At 39.9% G+C, this 22,527-nt stretch overlaps 1 protein-coding gene across 1 annotated transcript; it reads left to right on the top strand.

Annotated features, from left to right (window-relative positions):
• The first annotated feature begins 5,185 nt into the window (after positions 1 to 5,185).
• On the top strand, positions 5,186 to 5,479 carry CTXN3 (cortexin 3). The gene has a single exon (XM_075020983.1). It carries the CDS (start codon positions 5,186 to 5,188, stop codon positions 5,477 to 5,479), a length of 294 nt encoding a protein of 97 aa, XP_074877084.1.
• Positions 5,480 to 22,527: the final 17,048 nt, after the last annotated feature.

The following is a 22,527-nucleotide window of genomic DNA, read 5'->3' as shown; positions in this document are numbered from 1 at the left end:
CATGAGATATTTCATAATGGAAAACCCAACTGCTCCACTAATATAGGATACCTGCATATCAGGCATACATTGTGAAGCACTGAGTGAAGTCACAGGACCTTACAGATTAAGCCAGTAAATTTCGAGTGAACAAGAAGGGCAAAAGAAAGGCTTTGGTTGTTGACTCGAAAGAGAAAGCAAAATATCCTGTTTACTGTGTTTAAATGTCTTGATGTTTAATGTCTTGATGTGTTTATTGCTTAATTGCTTAATTGTAATTTTAATCAGTCAAATTTTACAGGGCCAAAAATGTAAGTGGGCAAGATGGTAATTAAGTCAGCAGAACTGTATAGCTAACTGCAGTAGCAGGATATTTGGCCTTGTTAGCAAAGCTGCAAGCCCCTGTGTCTCAGATGGTTTTCTGCTGGTCAGATTCCTCCTTTGAACTTGCTTGTTTCAAAGGCTTTTCTATTTGTTTTATGTGATTTACACAGAACATTGTGCAGTGAATGATCTGTCAAGAAATAGCAATAAACAGATGCTGCCACTCTATGGTGTTTCATTGTTAATGGTTTTAATTAAAATATTTGCTTTAAATCCCTGGACACATAGATTGTGTATGTCACACTTCAGTCTGGATGTCTTCAATAGTTTCTTGAGTTACCAGTTCCTCAGTATTTTGAAAGATGAAGGGCCAGCAATGCTAATCTTTGTGTACCTCCGACTATATTGGAACAATTTACAGCAACTGAAGGTCAGCTCCAGAGCTTCTGTGTGTCTCAGAGTATTCGTGCCATATTGCAGCTACATGGATGGGATAATATGCAAGTTTATGAACAGGTAGGATACAGAAATTGGCAAAAGGGGTAGAAGTAAGATTCTACTCAGCAAACTGGGATGTGATTTCCTACAATCTCTTTGGCTGTGACTACTCACCAACATACAAGTCTTTCATGGTAAGAACATAAACATGTGGGTGTTGATACAAAATGCAATTTATATTGTACATGGTAATAGAGAGGGGGCAGTTTAAACAACAGAACAAAGCCAAATTTAATTGTAAATATGTCATTCCTAGAGGTGCAGATCTTAAGGCCTTTGTTTCTGTTAGTCCTATTGTTCCCAAAGTAAGAGGCTTTAAACTGTGAGCCCTAAGGAAATCCTTTTAAGTATAGCAATTTTCAATTAAAGTCAACTTTGAAACAAATGAAATGCTGAAAGACAGAAAGACCAATCAAAGGCACTTTGAACAAGTTTAACTGTTCAGAGTCCTGAGAATTTGTATCTTTCATAAGAATGTGTAGATAGCTCTATCATCTAATTAATCCAATGACATTTTAACTTCAAAAATCTTAGTGGCTTGACCAGAAAAGTTACCCTTTGGTGACATTTGACCAGGCCCTATGCTCATATTTCAGCTACTAGGCTGCAGGTGGGCACTTGAAACTGTATGATGGCTGCTAAGGCTTCAGATGTGCCAAGGACTAACCTGTCAGTTTAATGCCACTAGTGATTTGCTCTGTTTCTTTATTTCTTTATAAACTTAGTATCTGAGACTGTAAGCACCACCTCAGGGAGAGATATAATTGAACTACCTAACGGATGTGTGCACACTGGCACGGAGAAATTATAATAACAACCTGATGTGGATAGAGTGATGTGCAACTGTGTAGTCATTAAACAAAGGATTAGACACATCTGCAGGGGACCTATTACAGAAAGTAATTGAAGGGGGCACCTCTGCCTTAAAAAAAAAAAATCAGGGCTAGTCATTTAAGTGAAGGATAATCTGTTTGTTCTATCAGTTATGATTTTATCTGAGATGTGGGGGAAAAAAAAAGAAGCAGGTCTGCATGTAGAGGAATCTTGGTTATGTCAACAAATTTTTGAACAATCGTGAGGCTTTTCCACCCATGGTATAACCTGACCTAGCTTTTAGTGGTTGGAATAAGATGAAAAGGAACACATTCAGGTTGTGTTGTTATTATTAGTATTATCTGGTTTCTACCACCTTCCTTGTTATGATCTGTATTTTTTATTTATTCGTTTTGGCTGCATGGATACCTTTGTGCTGAAATAGGGATACCTATAGTGTGCATCATACTCATGCTTTCATCTCTTGCCTCTTGGGATCTGCACTAGAGGTGGATCCTTGAGCAGAAATCTCCCTCATGCTATGGGGAAAGGCCTTTTTTGCTCTCTTTCGCGCTCTCTGGCACCTTCTTCCAGGCTCCTGTCCTCCCTATCAGTCTTTGATCAGTACCACTGAGGCAGGATGGAATTCAGGGAGGCTGGAGGAACTCTTGCAAGGAGTGTGGAGGTTCTCATGGAAGAAAATATAGTTCAAAGGTTGCCATGTACAGTCTTTATAGTCTCCTCGATAGGGAATATTTCCAGTTGGAAAGAGTGTCTGGTGCCCAGTCCCCCCAGAGCTCTGCTCGCACAACAGATGGTGACAGGCAGGGAGGAAGATATGGGGCTAGGGAACTCCTTTTCACCAGTTGCTCCAAGTCAATGACCAGAGGCCAGGAGGGTGCAAGCCCACATGGCTGTCACCAAGGTGCTTCTAAGCCTTGTGTCTATAGATACACCCTATTAATGTCTTCAGCTAGTTACCTTCTCCTTCAAGTACCCATGTGCTTGTATCCCTGGGGATACTTAAGCATCATTTTGTCACAAAGGAAATGGTTAAAGATCTCATTTAAGTTTTAGCTTGCAAAATAAGTGGTTCAAAGAGGGCAAAGGATGTGTTTATGCCAGGTATTGATCTTTTCTGTGGAGACAAACTGCTGCCCCAAAAAGTTTGCAATCATTCAGTATAATGAGCACACCCAGAAGGCTGCCTGGAAGCCCAAAACCTTGGAAATACATTCCTTTCAGCTTTGCAATGTAGTCTTAGTATTTTACTGCATATAATCTATAGCATAAAAATTAGGATTCAGAGTGTGAAAAGCTGCAAATTGTAAAATAATCAGACATTTCACCTGTTCCTAAAATCAGTCAATACTGCTCACTGGTATGAAAATAAGTAGCTAACTCTTCTCTGTATTAGCCCACTTAGCTGCCTACTCTGATCCCAAAAGGAAAATAATGAACTGCATTTGCTTATCACAGAGTCAATAATTACATGTATCTTTTTGAAGTCAGGTTTCTTCAAAACTGAAATGATACTGTGCACAGAATCCTTCGTCTATTCTAAGTTTGACATTTAAACCAGCATATCAAAAGTTGATCTTTCCTGACAGTCACAGATTTTCCATCTTCTGCATTTTCTCCCATCGTTGCTAACTGTATTCCAATAATACCTAGAAAAGTGTCAGGAAAACCTTTCCTAAAACATTCTGATCTGTGAGAGCAAGCATAGTTACTGTATTGTGTGATTGCAGTTTTACCAAAGACTGTTAAGTGTGTATAATATGTGAATAGCTGAGGGCGTATGCTTAAATAACATTAAAACCCATGACATAATGTGTGTGCTGAAAAGCTTTCTGAAGTCAGAATACCAGAGGTCTTCTAAAAGGGGACACTGCTACCTTTGGCCTTCACTGTAGCATCACTGCCACAGTGGTACAGCCTGTCTCAGTTTATATGTTTCTTGGTTTTATAACAAGATTATTTTTCACCAGAATTCGTTATTTCCTTCACCAGGTACCACCGCCCCCCCCCCCCCCCCCCCCAAAAATAAAATCTGTCAGCTTTATTAAACCAGTTGTTCCTAAAGTTTTAGCTCTCTCTATTAGGCAGTCCTCTGCATTTTTTTTATCAGCTGGTAGCTGAGACACTCTTGCAAAAGACTGGAAGTTAACATTTTTGATCTTTCTATCCTTTCCATCATAAATGAAAGCAGGCAGTAATAACCATGCAGTTCCAATATTTTTGTTGCTTTAGTATTTTCTCTATTTTGTTTAAGGTACAGTTTTTAGAATAATGCTGGCAATATTCCAGTATGACTATGCTTTCTTAATCCACTTATACCTATTAACTATCGTTACTGACGCATGCTTATAAATCATTACTGACCCCAGTCCAGTGATGGAGTGGTTATAATCATGTGAAAGTTTCATCTGTGCATGTTATACACTGCCTTGTGTTCTTCTATTTCTTTTCCTTCCTATAACCATTAACACAACACGTTCAGCTGAGGCATTGTTGTCCTTCCACCAGTTTTGAAGCCTGCCTTTTGCTGAGAACACTTTACAGGTAATTTCAGTGGTGATGATAACTAGGTCGAAGCTGTGGTGTCCAGCAGTGCTTCCCTCCCGCTGGAAGGAAAACCTGGTGTGCAAGGGAGGAGGAAGTAATGGTAGGCAGACACCCAGACAGACAGTCAAGGGAGCAGACATGCCGGGCAGGCGGTAGCACAGCATATGCTCTGCTGTCTAGAAACAGCCAAGTTCAGTCCCAAATCCTGGTGATTCTCTTGATGTGGCAGAGCTGGTGACATAAAAAACATTTTCTTGTTAACTGTGTTTGTAAGCCTGATTCTGATTTTGAGTAAGAGGAGACATTTGCCCTTGAGCTAAATTACTCCTTGACTTACTTCAGGCTGCCTTCCTAAATATTCTGTCATTTCAAACACAAATTATTTATGCCTTTCCTTCATAAATGCTGCAGTGTTACACGCACTGAATGGTTGCAGCCTTCCATTGTGGGAACACACTCATATTATTGGCCTGCAGTGGATCCTGGTCCATCCCATCTCAAAACATTTTTGGTCATTGTGTGCAAAACCGTAACTACATTTGTTTTTCAAATGCCTCTCCCCCAACTTAGAGAAGCATCAACTGCAGTTTATTTGTCCTGCAGTGAGGCATGCAATTTGCCATTTCTGCGGGCTACCCACTGGAGCAGTGTGATTAAACCTCTCATTGTCCCCCTTGCAGGAAAGAAATGTTCTACCCCAGTCCAAATGATACGGTAGACAGGGAGAGGTTACTGCCAGCTCAGGGTCTAGTGACATTTAGTACTGGTGGCTGGATTCTGCACTGCCAACAGAACAGTAGAGGATTTCTAAAAGGTCTCATATATGATGCAGAGGCAAGCAGACCTGCTGTCAAGTTCTTTTCCATCTCACTTTTCTCCATTAAGAGAAAATTGTATTGAAGTAAACAAACAAAAGAGCTATTCACAGTTAACATTGCTTCCCCCTTGCCCTACAGATAGCAAAGTGCATCTAAATGGCTTCTATTCTGACCTCAGCAAACTGATGATGAAAAGAAGGTGGCTGTGGGATTATTCATTTCATCTTCCCTGGATGATGGATAGAGAGATATTCACTGCCACTTTTGTGCCGTCTGGGAACATGACACCAAATTCTAGCATGACCCTGGAACAGAAAACAACATTTGCCTTTGTGATTTTATTATTTATTTTCTTGGGAATCCTTATTGTTCGCTGCTTCCAAATTCTCCTCGACCCCTACCGCAGTATGCCAACATCAACCTGGGCTGATGGACTTGATGGACTGGAGAAAGGCCAGTTTGACTATGCTTTTGCTTAGAGTCTGAGAAGTGTGGAGGCTTATTTAGCACTCTGATAAAGAAAGAAAAATGATGGAATGTCTATTTTGTTTCTGGTTTACATTTTTTTTCAAATATTGTAGGAGTTGCAACATACAAATATGCACACAATGAATTTGATTTTAATTAAATACCAAAGCAAGTTGGATTTTTGAAAGTAGATCACTGAATCTCCTCATTGGGAAAAAGATAAAGGTTGCATTAGCAGAAATTTTCTTCAGAATGCATTGGAACAATATGTAGTGTATGTGATCTCTTATAACCAGCTAAGAGACACTAGAGCATGTCTTCTCTTGCATAGCTGTTTTATCATTAACAAGAGTCTGTGGAGGAAGGTGTCTTACAAATGAGGTAACAATGTGTTTTTATGATCTGCATGTAGTAGATTAGCTTTTAAAGCTCCACAAGACTCTTCTGACTCTATCTCCCATGCTTTGAAGACAAGTGTGGAAGTTTCCCATACCGTAATATGAGATTGAAAGAGCTAGAAAATTTCAGAAGAAAAGAATTCCTCCATGTTTTCCCAGGTATTCAATAAGATGATCTTTCTTAGTATTAAGCAGTGATTAAGCTACGTAATACTAAAAAAATCACTGACTGTAACCTTTTTTGTGAATAAGGTATATAATGATTTTGGCCTACCTTTGTCTTTTCGTGCCAAAACTGTTTTCTATGAAGATATATTTTTGCATTGCTCTTACAACAGCTTATGCAAATAAATTTCAGTCTTGCATGTATTTCAAAACCTGCATTTCCAGCATTCACTCAGTCTGTATATTGGGATTGGGTGTGTAAGTCACACTGCATTGTTTTTGTTTCCTAATTCGATGACTGAAACATTGGTGCTAAGAATCAATAAATAACCACCATCCTCTTTACCTATAAATTTTTTTGAATGTATTTGTACAAAGAAAACCCATTCCTAGAAATCAATATAAACAAAAAACTATCTGCACGATTGATCAGGGAAAGAAAGATTTGCAAGATCGCATAAAATTTGGTAGAACTACTTTGAGTCCAAGTGGATGTTTGCAAACATTGTTTAGCAGCATTGAAATACTATAGTGGTAACATTTGATGTACTGCCAGGAGGGAAAAGGCCACACTCCTGAAACAGAAGAGTCTTAAAAAAGGTCCTAGTGCTGCCAGGCTTCTTAAACATTTCATGGAGTGGGGAAGGGAAGGCACATGCTGCTTGTTTTCAGAGAAAGCTTTAGATTTAACTATTTTGCTCTTACTATAATAATGACAAGTAGTTGGGAAGTTTTCCTTTGTGCTTTGGCTTGCAGCCTGTAAATGCAGAAACAAAGCCAGTACCGTAGCTGGTACAGCTGGGGCTGTGCTGACTCATCCGAGCTGAGGCTCTGACTCTAGCCGTGGCACTTAGAGCTATTTATTTCCCTTTGCTGCTTGTTGTGTCCATCAGTTAAAGGTTGCAGCTATTTGTAGCAGAGGCAGTGGAAGGAGGGGTGGCTCTGCATGCTGGCAATTGCAGTTCACGGGAGGGCAACCAGACCCCCAAACACAGCTCCCTGACAAGTTCACAGAAAGAATCTGGGCTGTGATCTGTCACTGCTGAAATACAAGCACAGCTTCTTGTAGGGGTGGTAACCTTCTAGATGGAGAGGGCAGAAGGGGACAGGTACACAACTGTGTTCTCCAGAAGCCATGAGGTACTGGCTTTAGCTACATGTCTGTCAGTGCAGGGCACCTAGATCAAAGCAAACTCAAACTTTCTGATCATTTCCCAAAGGTAACGACAGTGTGGCATACAAGAAATGTTCCTGTTGTTGCACCAGTGCTGCCTAAAGCAACATATTGTGAATATTTATGAAGCAGTAACAGCGTTTCTCCCTCTGGCCTGGGATTTCTCTCCTGTGCCAGGGTCTGTTTCTTTGAAGACGCTATATATTTTATTTTCTTTTAAAAGAAAAATACTTTTCCTCATAATCGCACCTAAAAAGGGAGGTGATGACTCTGGTCAAGGGAATGTAGCACGATGTTCAAGTGAGGCAATTTGATTCTTGTGGGGAGTTTGGAAGTTGGTAACTGAGGACTATTTTGGAGACTTAGCTGGCCAGCATCTCTGGTATGTTTGGAAGGATTCCAAAGAGATATTTTTGTAAACCACTGGGATAAGTCAGTCTATTAAGGGGAATTTAATACTGCTAGGCTGTCACTTTAAGTCAGCCTATCTGTGGATATTGCTAAATTGACTGTAGCAAAGATAGGAAATTCACACCAGTTCCCCCACTGCAGCAGAGACTTTTTCCTTTGCACTCAGAAGTCTAACAGAAGTTTTCTGAAGACATGCTGGAGATTCAGTTTCATGATAGATCACTTTTCTTTTGCCTGGAGAAACCAGACCAGACTTTGAATGGAAAGAGTACTATTCCAGTCTATGAAGTAGCCGCTGGCACATCCCTATGCCTCACAAGAGTATGTATTCACTGTGGAATGACCTGAAATATTGATGAGACTGGAAAGGGAGGGTCTGTATACTAATGCATCTGTGCTCAGGGAACTCTGCAGCGCTGCATCACTCTGGTATAGGCTTTTGTTTATTATATCAGTTTCTGTAGAAAATCCTGTGCAATCTTTTGAAACTCTTTTTAGAATGAATATTTCCTGATATAATTTGAGCAAATATACTCTTACATACTGTGGAGAAAGAAGAAATATGGGTAATTTTTTAATAAATACCACATTTATGTTAGTCTGGTCAATCTAACTACAGGGAGTTTAAGTCAAAGGCCTACTGGGGAGACCGAAAGCCAAATAAGGACAGAGATAAAACTCTTTATTGGTAGACACCAGGGAGTAAAGCTGTTTTACTCTAATGAGGATTTCAAGACTTTTATATCTCAGTCATCAGATAAATTTCTTAAATGAAAGCACTGGCCTAACAGCATGGAGTTGAGACAGCAGTCTGTTCTCAGCAATGTCTGGGGTGCATGTGTGTGAGAGCAGCCCTGACGCTGCTTCTCGCTGCAGTCAGGGGTTTGGGTGCAACTTGTGCGGACAGGAACTACCTTGAAAGTAGCTCAGGTGTCAGGAATGATACAGCCACAGAAATCCACAGCTCTGTGCACTCTGCAAGAACCATGTAGGGGTTACTGCTGGATATGTACACGTGTGTTGGTCCTGCAGTGAAAGGCATCTGTCATTGCCATAAGACTAGCAGGATCTGAGCTCTCTTTCAAAGGTAGGTGAAATTGGGATCCAGCAGTACAGCTGTGCTAACTGGGAGAAAAAAAGAACCCATCGACCCACTGAAGCAGTTGGCAGCAGGGAAAACTTCTTCTCTCTCACTGGAGATTGGGTTTATAGAACTGAATGGACCTTAAATGAAAGTTTCCAAAAAGAGGATTTTTTGTAAATAAGAGGAAATATGAATACAAACTTGTCTTATTCTTTTGGTCTGCCTGCTATGTACTTTGAGCAAATGTATAATGCTTGATTTTGACAAAGCAGCCTGTGAAGCACAGCTTAGTCAGCTTTTACCACACATATGCCCAGAGGAAGGCCTGGAGGTACCTGGTGTGTGGCTATGTGGCCCTGTGAGCCTAATGGGATTGGTACACAGGGATTTTGCAGGTTTGGAGCTCTACACAGAGATACTAGAGCTACACATATGAGATGTGGTCTCATGGGAGACTTTCAAGAAGTCTAGCTTAGGAGGTGCAACCTCTGTTCTGGTCTGTAGACTATAGGTAGGAATTTATACTCAATTTGGTGCAAAGATCAACGAACTTTCCCATGTCAATAACCACTGAGAAGCAGCCTGCAGACCCTCAAGAATGGCAGGAAAAAAAGCCAAAACCTTTTCATCTACAGCATGACTGGGACTGTGGCCATGACCTGAATTTTCTCCAACACGAAATCTCTTTTTTTTTCATTCTGGTTTATTGAAATATGCTTAGTCTGTAAAACATGGCAAGTGTCTATTCATACGGATGTAGTTTGCATGAAGATAAAGCTATTGGTTTCCCACATTTCACATCCTGTTTTCAGTGCTTTTGGAGTTCTGCAATAAAGTTTTGGACTTCTTTTTAATACATAGGTTTGGTGTCATTTCCGCAGCATTGGTATGTGAGGCTGCCATGGTTCCTGTTCTTTTGTCAGTGTCACCATAAAAGCAGCTGACACTACAGCAATTTTTCTTTTTTACCTCTTGGCATACTAACTAATCAATCCCCATCATGCCTTTAGACATCCGCACTTTTACCTTCATGGTCTAGAAGCAGCAGTAAGGAGTGAAAGGTCTTTTTCAAGACAGAGACAAAGACAACTTATTATCAGAGCTAAGACAGGATCTGTGAAGCGTAGGCTCCTTTCCCATGTTGAAGTCACTGTGTGCTAGTCAGCAGGGTAGTAGAAAATGCATCCTTCACTTCTGATGTAACTGTAAAGCATGATAAGTCCTATCACAGTTCCTTTTGCTTTGTATGAGCTCTGTTTTTTACTGTGGGAGAACCAGTGGTGCAGAAGCTGTACCCAACCTGCTATTTAGAACAGTGCAAGATCTCCAAGGGAACTGTGGCATTTGGTACAGTTCTGCTATCCCAGCAACTTAATAACCAGTGCCTGAACTAGACTGTACTTCCATCACATGGAGTTGATTCTCAGTAACATTCTCTACTTGTTTCTGCTTTAGTTTAAAATCTTACCTTGCCTCTTAGAATTGGTATTAGAGGTTGAAATACAGAAAAGTAATACTGAGAATTACATCTAAGTAGACAACTACTTTATATACAATGAAGCCATGGCAAAAAAATTCAGATTTTTGACTGTCTGTTCCATATGAGGATAAAAATGACAAAGGCCAGAGTCATAACATCTAGGGATTACATCTTAGAGTAAAGTATGTTCAATAACGCCTGGTCTGAGACAGGAGAAAGACTCACACATAATGCCAGCCCATCTTGTTTATAATTCCATGGCTGAAGCTGGTGATCACTTCAGACTCCAGCATAAATCAAAGCAGACCTAAAGGTCTTTAATCTTGTGACATTAGTCACAGTGTCCTTGTAACAGAAAAAGAAGCATTATTTATGAAGTTTTTGTAGTTGGGGGGTCACATTCTTAAGAGCCGATTCCCCATGGCTTTGGCTTGATGCAATTGACTTCAGCTGCATTACTTTAGATTTACATCAGTGTAACTAAGAATGGTCTCCAAGTTTCTAAACACATACAGCTGCATCAAAGAATTGGTAGTGCTGCACTGATGTTTAATACATGTGCAGGCAATTTTTTTTTTTATCAACTAGTTTTTAGGAGCAGCATCATTAGCTGTTAAGCTTTAACAGGACCTATAAATGCCATAACATTACTGTGGTGACAACATGCTTTCACTGGCTTTCTGATGTGACTGAACATACTTTTACGCATAGTGTTTGACTGCTAATTAAGGAGCCAGTGTCATAAAGCAGGCATTAAATTTACCATTGATAGCACCATTTCTATTCTATCACTCTATTTTTGATTAGGCATTATAACTGGTTGGGATGTTTGTTTGTTTTGCTTTTTTATTTTTTTACACTTTGGACAGGTTTTGGCAGAGACTTAAAAATTGTCCTGTTTCCTATAGAATCTTCATTTGAGGTTACTGGAGAATTTTTACGAGTGCCTGCTAATCAATTTGGATAGATAAAAAAATATTTCACTTCTATAAAGTTTAACCAGCTGTTAAAAAAAAATAAATCTTGCTGATACTTTCTGTATAACCAGAAAGGAGTGGCCATAAAACATTATTGCATATATAACAGTTGTGTAAAATGAGATGTCCCCTTTATTTACTATCTGGATTTCTTTGTGCCAGGAGACTGCATTACACATTGCAGCTTCTCTTTCTTGAAAATGATTGGCACAAGATCATTTTTTCTCTTCCTATCTCATCATTTCAGATTTTTCTGCCTTAGATTTTTTTCCTGTAGTTCTTCCTTCTGTTTGGGATTCCAAGCTCAGATGCCTCTGTCTGCTTGTTGCCAAAGCTTTACTTCTCCCAGAAAGAGTCATTTCCAGGTGTAATTAAGCAAGAAGACATGCTGCAGTGGCTAAGGTAACAAAATATACAATGAAAGAATTGCAGCAATCAATCAGAGCTTTAAAACAATTGAAGAATTGTGATTTTTATCTCTGTCTTCCCTATTGCCATGACCTAGCTTACGGGCTACCTGGTCAAGAGTGTTATTTTTAGTCATTGTAGCTCTTACTATAAACATGGACCGATCATTTCCATTAATTATTGTTAACATCAGAAGATAACGTGACTGGGTTGTGTAAAAAAATGCACCTTTTTCCCCTGAAGTACTGTAATATTTTGGCCTTACATATCTCACTAGCAGTTACCATAACACAGTGTAAAGTTACCTTATGATGCAATGTTTTCAACTTTCCTGGAGCTTCTGTCTAACCCATATAGAAAATGGGTGTTATTAAAGTAGGAGATGCTTATTTATACAACAATTGAAATGAAGTTTTTGAGGTGACTACAATGTATAGTTTTGTGGAATTTGATTGATAGTAAGTGCTCGCTAGTCCATGTGTTGCTGGTTACATAGCAGCAGACACAGAATAATAAACAAAATCACAATTTGCTAAATATATCCTGGAGATTAAGACATAAGGGGAGAAAGTTCTTGCCTAAAACAAATGGATAATGGAGAAACACCACACAGAATGATACATCAAGACTAGAAAGTCTCCAATGTGTTTAGAAAATAATTATTCACAACTGCTAGTTAGTACATTTAAAAAAATTGTTTATTATCTCAGGTATGTAAGTATTCCCTTGACTTCAGCAGGCTGAAATTGGCTTACATGCTATGAAATGCTTCTTGAACTATTCAAATTTATATTTATCAAAAGACTCAAATTTTCTGATTGCATAAATGTGAAAAAGAATCCAATGCATTTACATAAAGACTACGTTCATCATATACAACTAAACATGTGACAGTAGTACCTGAAGCAGTCACTGCTATGACATAATGTATAGAGCATGTGTTTCTAAGAAGATAGTGAACAGCATAAAATCCTAATGTAAACAAGCACAATAGCTGCTATCTCAGTATGTCTACTTGAAATCACTCCTCTACGCTTCATTGTGGAGTTTGTATCTACATCTGCATTACATAGACATATATAGTATGCCTACTGTGCTTGCAGTTGGTGTAGGCAAACACAACTAAACTCTGGAGTAACAAGCTCAAATATTTCTAGTAGCCTAGCCACAGCACTAAAACGCATGTTTTGGCTCACCATTGAACAGATCCTGGATAGGTTCAGCAGCACTTGCTAAGCTCTTTATTGACACTTTGTACTGATAACCAAGATACAGAGTTTACAGTTAAATGGGATAAACCTCACAAGCACCCCCATCCCTCTGGACTGTAGCACTCACTATAGTCTATGTAACTCTCATGGTAAGAAATCCCTGTGCTTCTTCACCACAATAGTTGTGTATCTGGATGGCTGTCATGATGTAAAACCAAAAACTAAACCCTGGAAAAGACCCATTAATTCTCTTTATAGAACAAAACCAGTATCTGAGGAGTATGGAGTTATGCTAACATACAAAGGACACATTAACACCAGAGATCAAGAAAGGATTATTTTTTTTTTTATATGCACATTAGTAGCAACATTAGCAGAAGTTGTTGATAAACACAGAGTCACAGAATCACAAAGGTTAAAAAGGACAAGGGGAGGTCTGTTTAGATCAGGTTGCTCAGGGCTGTGCCCAGCTGGATTTTGAGTATCTCCACAAGTGGAGGTCCCACAGCCTCTCTGGGCAACCTCTTCAAGTATTTGATCATCCTCAGGTTAAAAAAAAAAAAAAAAAAAAATCTTGTTGGAATTTCCCATGCTGAAACTTGTGCACATCGCTTCTCGTCCTTCCACTCTGCACCTGCGTCTTCTCTGCACCCTCCAGTGGGGTCAGCTGTAGGCAGCAGTAAGCTCTCACCTGAGCTTTCCTTCCTCCAGGCTGAACAAACTCTGTGCCTTCAGCTTCTCCTCATGCATCAAGTGCTCCAGCCCTCTGATCAGCTTGGAGTCTGCTGGACTTGCTCCGGCTTAGCCGTGCCTGGGGAGTCCCAAACTGGACATAGTTCACCAGCTGTGATCTCCCTAACACAGAATAGAGAAATATCAGTGCCCTGGACCCGCTGGCTGCACCTTGCTAACACAGCCCAGGATGTGGTTGGCTGCCTTCACCACAAGGGCACACTGCTGGCTTATGTTGTTTCCTTCACAGCAACACTGGTAACTCCAAGTCCCTTTTCTTGGAGTGTAAGGATCACACTGGAAGCTCAGCTGCTGGAAGTCTGCTGTCACAGAGGTTATTTTCTGGGGGTTTTGTTTCACACAAGCAAAATTAAATATTAGGTAAATTTTTCCTTTGAAAATTTAATCTGTAAGTTTTCAAATAAAAAATCCAGGGAGACAATTGTAGGTAATCTACATCTAATTGATGATTCAGTAATGGCAGTAGGAAAATAAATCTATTTTCTTTTTACTTATAGGCCCTTTCAAATCTTCCTTGCAGTACCTACCCATTCAAAAAAACCCAGTATGAAACCCAACAACAGAAAAAAAATCCTTTTCTGCAATCAGTTTCAGTGGCCACTTGGGCATGCAAGGACAGTTCTTGTCTGAGCATTGGTAGCTGAAAAAGGGAGGAGGACTGGTCTGCAGTTTAATTCCTCTTCATAAAGCTATTTGGTAAATGTTTCAAATAACTTGTGTACCTAACCATATTATTTTAGTGTAGCTCATTACATCTTCCTGTAGTCTTCCTAATGTGTTGTGCTGGTTTTGGCTGGGATATTAGTTTTCTTCATAGTAGCTAGTATGGGGCTATGGTTTGGATTTGTGCTGAAAACGTTGTTGATAATGCCAAGATGTTTTCGTTATTGCTGAGCAGTGCTTACACACAGTCAAGCGTTTTCTGCTTCTCACCCCACCCCACCAGTGAGTGGGCTGGGGGTGCACAAGAATTTGGGAGGGGACACAGCTGGGACCGCTGACCCCAACTGACCACAGGGATATTCCAGACCATATGACATCATTGCTCAGCATACAAAGCTGGGGGAAGAAGGCGGGGGGGAGAGGGATGTCCAGAGTTACGGCATTTGTCTTTCCAAGTAACTGCTACACGTGATGGAGCCCTGCTTTCCTGGAGTTGTCTGAACACCTGCATGCTGGTGGGAAGTGGTGAATGAATTCCTTGTTTTGCTTTGCTTGCGTGTGTGCCTCTTGCTTTACCTGTTAAACTGTCTTTATCTCAGCCCACGATTTTTTTCACTTGTACCCTTCTGATTCTCTCCCCCATCCCACTGTGAGGGAGGTGAGTGAGCGGCTGTGTGGTGCTAGAGTTGCTGGCTGGGGTTAAACCACAACACGTGCTTAGACCACTTCATCATAAACAACATTAAAGCTATCAAATGCCAAGGTGTTACATATCAAGTGATGGCAGAACTGATCTTTTCCACAGCAGAATAGGAGAGCCTCCCATATAATGGTTTTATAAGTATTGCCTACATATGTTTTCATTTCAGGACCTAGATTTTGAGAGCAAGGATTAATGACAAATCTTTATTGCTGCTGAAATGCAAATCCACCTAGAAGTAATCATAAAGCTGTTTTCCCCACCCTGTCAAACACATACTTCAAATGCTGGATACACCAGAGATTGTTTGGACAGGTTTTCTGGTTTTATTTTTCTACGTACAGATTTGGCCTTTCAGCGCTTCCACTCTGCTTATACTGTTTAGATTATATGCATCCAGGGAAAATGCCTTTCTATTGTACATGAAGTACAGCTACCATCTATAGTTTGAACAGCAGATTTACTAGAAAGAAAGGTCTGTGCTGAGTAAGGCTATATCCGCATACCTCAGTTTTAAGAGAATTAATTTTTTTTTGCTCTACAGATCTACAGTATTCTTTTTTTTTTTTCAGAGAAAACAAGAAGATATATATATATTTTATGGAAAATTTGTCATTATCTACTATTTTTCTTTCAAAAATTTGGAATAGGAGGGGAAGAGAAAGAAGTGCGTATTTCTCAAATCCTTCCGGAGTTTGAGAATACGGTTGAGGGAGATGTCTCAGTTAGGACCCACCTTCTCCCTCATTAGTTGTGAAAATCCATTATTTCTGCAGGAAGGGAAATTTGAAATCTGTAAGCCCTCCACTGAAAAGAAAATTGCATCTCTGTAGACTCATGACACAGGAAGATCAGTAGCTAAGCAAACACACTGCAAAGCAGAATCTGCCAAGAGAGGGTGGTCTGCTCATGAGCTGTGGACTGTTGATGTAATTTTATTAAGTTTATTTTGTTAATTGCTATTATTGGTCTAGACCAGTGGACATCTTTCATTGATTTCAAGTTCCAAAATCAAGACAAGTTTTTGAGATCTGTATTTTGACCTTGCTTATTCCAGGACTACATCTAATTTTCACTGATACAGTTATATTATGGGTAAAGAAAGTTCACATAAGATCAGTACTGCATGGCTAAGGCTGAGTGTCCTCAGGCTGTATTGCACTGAATGCAGATTATATTTTTAGAGGTTGAACTCCAATCTGGGAAAGCATGTGTGGAGGTGGGAGGGCGTAAAGGACTTACCACAAGATAGTTAGCAAACAAAATGCACCTCCTTCCAGCTGACTCATGCTTGCTATAGACTCAAGAGCAGAGCTGGACATGCTGTGAATTACAGACCTGAAAGTCATAGCATGTACAAAGCTTAAGAAAGAGTCAAAGAGTGTACCATGTTTCTTTCAGATAGGATTGCCTGTCTTCTGTAAAGTGGTCAAGGGTTGCTCTTTGTAGTGACAAAATGTTTATAAAGTTGAAGGGCTTTTGTATGGTAGGGCTGTCAGGGTGTTTATTGTCAGGGTTATTGTTGAGGTGGGAGCACTGATACTCTGTTCTATTTATTCCCACATCTGTTCCTTTGAATTGTGTACAATAAAACAAAATGATACTCCACAAATATCCTTCTGTGCCTGATGATAGAATCGACAGCAGTACAAACTGCTGGCCTACAACAACAGTTGGGAGCTTGATAATTGAAACTAAGGTTTTTGTATAAATTTGAAACAGTTAAGCATTATTGTTATGGCAAAAAAATCTCTTCTTCAACTTTCAATACCACTCAAGCAATCTCTTTCGCACCTTGATAACTGTAAAGAATCTATTATTTGATTGCTTGTTTTTAGCAGCTCTATATAAATAAAATACGAACTTGTACATAGATCTACCAGAGTGTGACAAACTGCCAACTTAAAGGAGAACATAGCAGAAGCAGCATCAATCAGGAAAAAAAATATTCTGGGAGAGAAATGAAAATCTCTTCTGACATATGCATGTATGAATGAGGACAGACACAAATTCTGACTCTTGTGCCCTACACACAATGGACATTACAAAGGTGTGAAGAGTCAGGGAAAAATACAATCTGACAGATCACAGAGAATTATAAACATTGGGTGCAATACTCTAACTTGGAAAAAGTGAACCATTTTGCTCTTAGCTGACCTAAGACTGCACGAACATAGAGTTACCTTTGACGTTTCTTTGCAATGCTAAATTTGATAGAATCTGAAGATAAAGTATAACTTTAAAAAGCAGCTATTTCTATTTTGCTTTAAATTAATGGGTTATTCCACATGCAGTGGAATCCATTCCAGGCTATTCATTGGTACCTTTCAGTTTGCCAGTAAAAATCATGCAGAAAAAAGCTCATCATTTGTGGATATTGTTCCTGTTCTTGTCTAACAAACCACGAGCAATTCAGTTCAGAGTACAGCTTGTTTTTCATAACAGTATTCTGAAATACCACCCTTGTTTATTATATCCGGTTAGCTGTGCTGAAGTGCAGTATACAATTAATTTCAAGCTAAACAACTGCAGTAATTCTGACTGGGAATTGTATGGGGCAGATCAAAAGTATTCTATGGTATCAGCTGTAATACTTCAGGTGGCTCAGATGTGCTAGTCATAGCTTGAATGTGAAGGGTAGTATTCAGCTAGCCCTGGGGTTTGTGCTGATGGACTTACGTGACAGCAGGAGATTCTTTGCATCTTTGCCATAAAGAGGGCATTGCATTAGGTGAATCTATTTGGTGATACAGTTTGTAGAAGAGTTTATAGAAGACTTGTCATAAAACTCAAGCTAAATTGGTCAAAGGCAATTTGGGAGAGAAGGATGCCTAGGTGGATGATAGAGAAAGTGGACCTTTTTTCACACTGTATCAGCAACCTTTAATAACATTCCAAGAGCAGGTAGCTGCACGGTATAAGCAAGGGAATATCTGCCATATTTTGTGAGTACTTGTATGAACATTAATTTGATTTCTGTGTCTGAGGTCTTAAAAACTAAAGTAAAATAGTGGCTATTGAAGTGCTTTTTTCCCCTACTAGAGATGTGACTAATTTTAAGTATTACAAGTAATTACAAGTAACCTGAAAGGGGGTTGTAGTGAGGTGGGTGCTGGTCTCTTCTGTCAGGTGGCTGGAGACAGGATGAGAGGAAATGGCCTCAAGTTGCAGCAAGGGAGGTTTAGGTTGGATATTAGGAAAAATGTCTTTACTGAGAGGGTTGAAAGACATTGGAATAGGCTGCCCAGGGAGGTGGTTAAGTCACCATCCCTGGAAGTATTCAAAAAGCGCGTAGACAAGACACTCCAGAACATGGTTTAGTGGGCATGGATGATGGTTGGACTCGATGATCTTGAAGGTCTTTTCCAACCTAAATGATTCTGTGATTCTATGATTCTATGATAATTTGCAGACATACTGCAGTCCATGATGTCTTTACTATAATTTTCCTTTATTAAACTTTTGCAAATCCCATTATTAATAGCAGTCATGCAGCTACTCTGAGTTATTTTGTATACCCAGTAATTTGCTTTTTCCTACTTCTAAAAAATTACAAATAATACAGTTCTTTTAACATTGGTGATAACTTGGAAAACAAAATGTAAAAATAACAAACCTCCAGTGTATCTGATCCATTTAACTACTTCACATGATGTTGTCAATTAGTGTATGTTTCCCCTCCACATTATAATGATAGTATTTCACATCTGCAACGTATGTACTTTGGTGAGCTAGATATACCCATTATAATTAGATAGTGTAAAATTGAAACTGAAATGGAAATATGTCCAGTGGTTTTTTATGTAATCAACCTCTGTCTTTTATTGTGTAAGAATTGGACAATATAAGCACAAGCCAATAAATTTTGTAAGTTGCCCAACTTTCAATCTTCACAGTGCTGGATTTCAAAATTGGGTGATATTTACAAATTATTCTGATTGTGGGGCTGTATTGGGGATTGGGACAGACTGTGAAAAACTAAATACACACTCATAACAGATGTAAGGCTGCTGCAGCTATACTCTGAGATGTCCCAGTTGACATCTGAGGAGTTGCCCACCTCACTTGCTGTAAATGTCAAGGCTGTTGTGTGACCCTGTTACTTCACGACTGATTCCCTTCTTTCCTTGAGAGTTGCTTCCCCATTCTTGCTAAATATGCAGTAAGGTCTCTGAGTATGGGATTTTTTAGGAACTCCAGATTTGTCCGCTGGAACTAGAAATATTTTAAGACATATAATCTGTGCTAGCTATTCTTTGCTTTTCTACAACAGTATTTAGTTAAGCAACCTCCCAGCCCCCTGTTTTGTGCTTACCACAGTTTGGGCTGGACCCAAGATGGAAAATACCAGTGATTTAAGACTTTCCTTGCATCTTTCTAATAGTGGGACCAACTGGTGTCCCCTTTGGTGCACAGAAGTTCAGCTAGACTGCCTCAGTTTCTCTACAGTTCTCTATAGCCTCAAGGAACTATTTCGTGTGTCAGAAGTAGCTGGAACAGCGTACTCAATACTGCATCAGCTGTGCCTCACTACCAGACACACACGTTCCTCTTGAGGCTATAAGGAAAGTGTCTAGAGCCCATGTGTCAGATTAATTCTCCCATGCCAAGGAAGTGCCACAGTGAAATGGTGAATTGTACATGTTAAGCCTGGGTCAGGTCCAGGAGGCTCACCGTTGCTATTAGAGTAGTGCTCTTCAGCACGCCCACTGCTAGAAGGACAAGCTTGAAAACATGGCATGAAGAGTGGGAAGAAAGACCTGCAGGAACAGGTTAGAATTACTCAGATGACAGGAGAATGGAGCAGTTGGGAGGGCAGAACAGGCACATTGATCCTGCTGCTGACCTCTGGAGAAAGAAGCACACTACTCTGCCATGAAAAATAGCTTCTGTGCATTTATTTCAGCAACTTCTTTGAACATTCATTTCCTGTAATGAGTTCATGCTGGGCTTCTTATTGTCTTTTTAAGCTTAATTGAGGATAAGATAAAAAAAAACCCTTGAAGGGTAGCCTTGGCCTAAAGGACAAGGCAGCAGGCATCTGCTGCCATGGGTGGGTACGTTGTCCAGGATGGATGCATTGCGCGTGTGTTATTATCTGGAGATTTCTCCTCGTGTTCTTGTTTTTCAGCCTCTTCTTACAAAATGTAAAACCAATGAAGATATATCTGGACTGTAAGTATGAGACATTTAATGCTCACATTTAGACAAAATTTCTTTGCCATTGACATTTATGAGGCTCACTAAAGTTCAGTCTTTCCTGAGCAGAAGATTCCATATTCAAACCCAAATAGTTACATCAGCAGTACAGTGATTAAAATAAAAACACTACATTTGGCTCAATTTATCATTCAGTTAAAGGTTGCAATAATGAATTCGACCAAAAAAAAAAAAATTAGACATACCAGTGCAAACTGGTGAAATTACTTGCTAGTGTAACTATGACCTAAATTACTCTTGGCAGTGGGTTAGGTGTGGAAGGCATGTAGGAAAAAGTCTCTGGCTCACGCAGATTGGTTTGGCCACCATTCCTGGCAGTACTACTCGTGCACTGATGGTAAAGGTGGCTGAACTTCATGATTGAATTAAAGTATTCCCTCGCAAACAATGATGATAATCATGTTTGTAACACTTCAGAAACATGCATTTCTATTAAACAATGAGTTGCTGACCAGTTAGGCTCTGGTACAGATGCATGACAGTGTGCAGAACAGCTTTTTGCATGTTGACAGCAGGCTGATTAATTTGAAACCATATATTTGCTGGGTGCAAAAGCTAACGAGGAGCACAATGTTGCCACAGGTCGCTCCCTGACAGGATGGAGTGTACTGGATCTCCCTGGAGAGGGATAGCCTTTTGCTCAGAGTTCCTTTTAGGAAAAGAGGTAATTCTCTGGCATGGTACCTTCTGAGGGCAAGTAAATCTGTCATGCAAGGTAAGTGGAATGAAGCAAAGGAAGAAGGGTTTATTTTCCCACTCATGATCCACAGAGAAGTCCTAGCAATTCCTGCAATTGTACTAGGAACATGAACATGAACAGGATGACACTGTGGGGTGAGTGGGCTGTCTCTAACAAGGAATGACTACTACATCTTAGAAAGTGGTAGGCAGAATCCCCAAAGACCACATCATTATGGTCAGAAAAACAGAGACAGGGAAACAGCCCGATTGAAAGAAAAGGGAAACAATCAATCTTACACATACTTACACAAGTGTGCAACAGGACCAAACCTGACGTGTACACATGCAAAAAAAGAGAAAGCGGAGTAAAAGAATGTATACCTCAACTCAAAGAAACCATAGGAAACCATGTGGTTACACTGAGAGATCATCCCCATCATTGCAAACCTTTTACTTTTCATTAACTGAGATCTGCCAGCACCTGGCCACCATTTTATGCTCCACCCACTCTTGTAAAATGGAAGCTCAGCATCTGTATCAGTACTGGATATTTTTGATCTGTTTGCCAAAAACTGCATGGTGCTGAAGCGACAGAAATCATGCACTGGTTTATGTAAAACTGGCCATTTTAGGAAGGACAAAGATTGCTTCCTATTTCTTTGAATGTATTCTTTCAGAGGAGACACCATTGTTTCCTGGGTTTTTGTAACAGAAGAGTTTTAGTAAACCAAGGACTCTTTAGAGGATATACCAACTATTTAAATGCAAATCAATGGAGCTGCTAGATGTTTCTTAAACCAAAGTTATCTGAACTGGGTGTTGTGAGGGTTGCCTCTATGGCAGCACCTACTGGCACATCCCAGTTTGCAATAGGTGATAAGATCGAGAATGTGTTGGGGGGAGATGCACAAGAGTTCTGATACCTGTTAAACTGTTTAATAAAAGAACTCTTTAATAAAAGAGGCTGTTAAGCATGTTGGAGGACATGAGAGTAATGGGGCTTAACACTGCAGCAAGAGGCCCTGGCTGACTAAAGTCTGACTCACAGCCTTGTTGTTTTTCAGCTGGGGCAACTGCAGATGATTCTGATTCTTAGTAAAGAAGCTTTAGACCTGGTGTAACTTAAGGGTGATGAAGGTCCCAGCAAATGGTGCCTTGTGTTAGAGACTGGTCAAGGTGTAGCTCTTGGAAGAAAGAGACATGGGACTTTTTGTTACAGCAAGGTTTACATGAGGTTAGGGAAATGTGAACACTGAATATATGAGGGTACGTACCAAACTGAATGTATAGTTACTGTGAGATATGTTCCTCTAGGTAGAACACTTTGGGGTTCACCCAGCTGGAGATCATAAATCGTGTCCTATACTCATGTACAGATGCTGGAGTGTGTCTGATTTGATGTATACATCTGTGTGTGCATGCATGTATGTGTGTATGTACATGTGTATATATACACACATACACACTGAGGTCATGCAGTCAAACAAGATTGTAGCCTGAGTTAGAAACTCATACAAAATGTCATGCTTGTCTACAGCTAGGGCTAATAAGCTGACTGCCTGACTGGGACTAGTATTTGGTTGTTCCTTTGCCTAATCATTTCAGGTTTGTTTGCCTCCTACTTCTGTGTGCTTCACACTTAATTTACAAGTGGCCGAAAGCCAGTTTCTCTGAGAACTTAGTCCCTTTGCAGACGTTCTCAATTATTTATGCCTTTCTTCAACAGTGAGTCTA

This window comes from Buteo buteo, chromosome Z (genome assembly GCF_964188355.1).
Source record: "Buteo buteo chromosome Z, bButBut1.hap1.1, whole genome shotgun sequence".
NCBI lineage: Eukaryota > Metazoa > Chordata > Aves > Accipitriformes > Accipitridae > Buteo > Buteo buteo.
The sequence above is the reverse complement of the archived record's forward strand: the minus strand, read 5'-3'. Positions and strand labels throughout refer to the sequence as shown.

Excerpts from the sequence above, each read along its gene's own strand:
- CTXN3 (XM_075020983.1), top strand. The coding sequence starts at position 5,186 with ATGATGAAAAGAAGGTGGCTGTGGGATTATTCATTTCATCTTCCCTGG.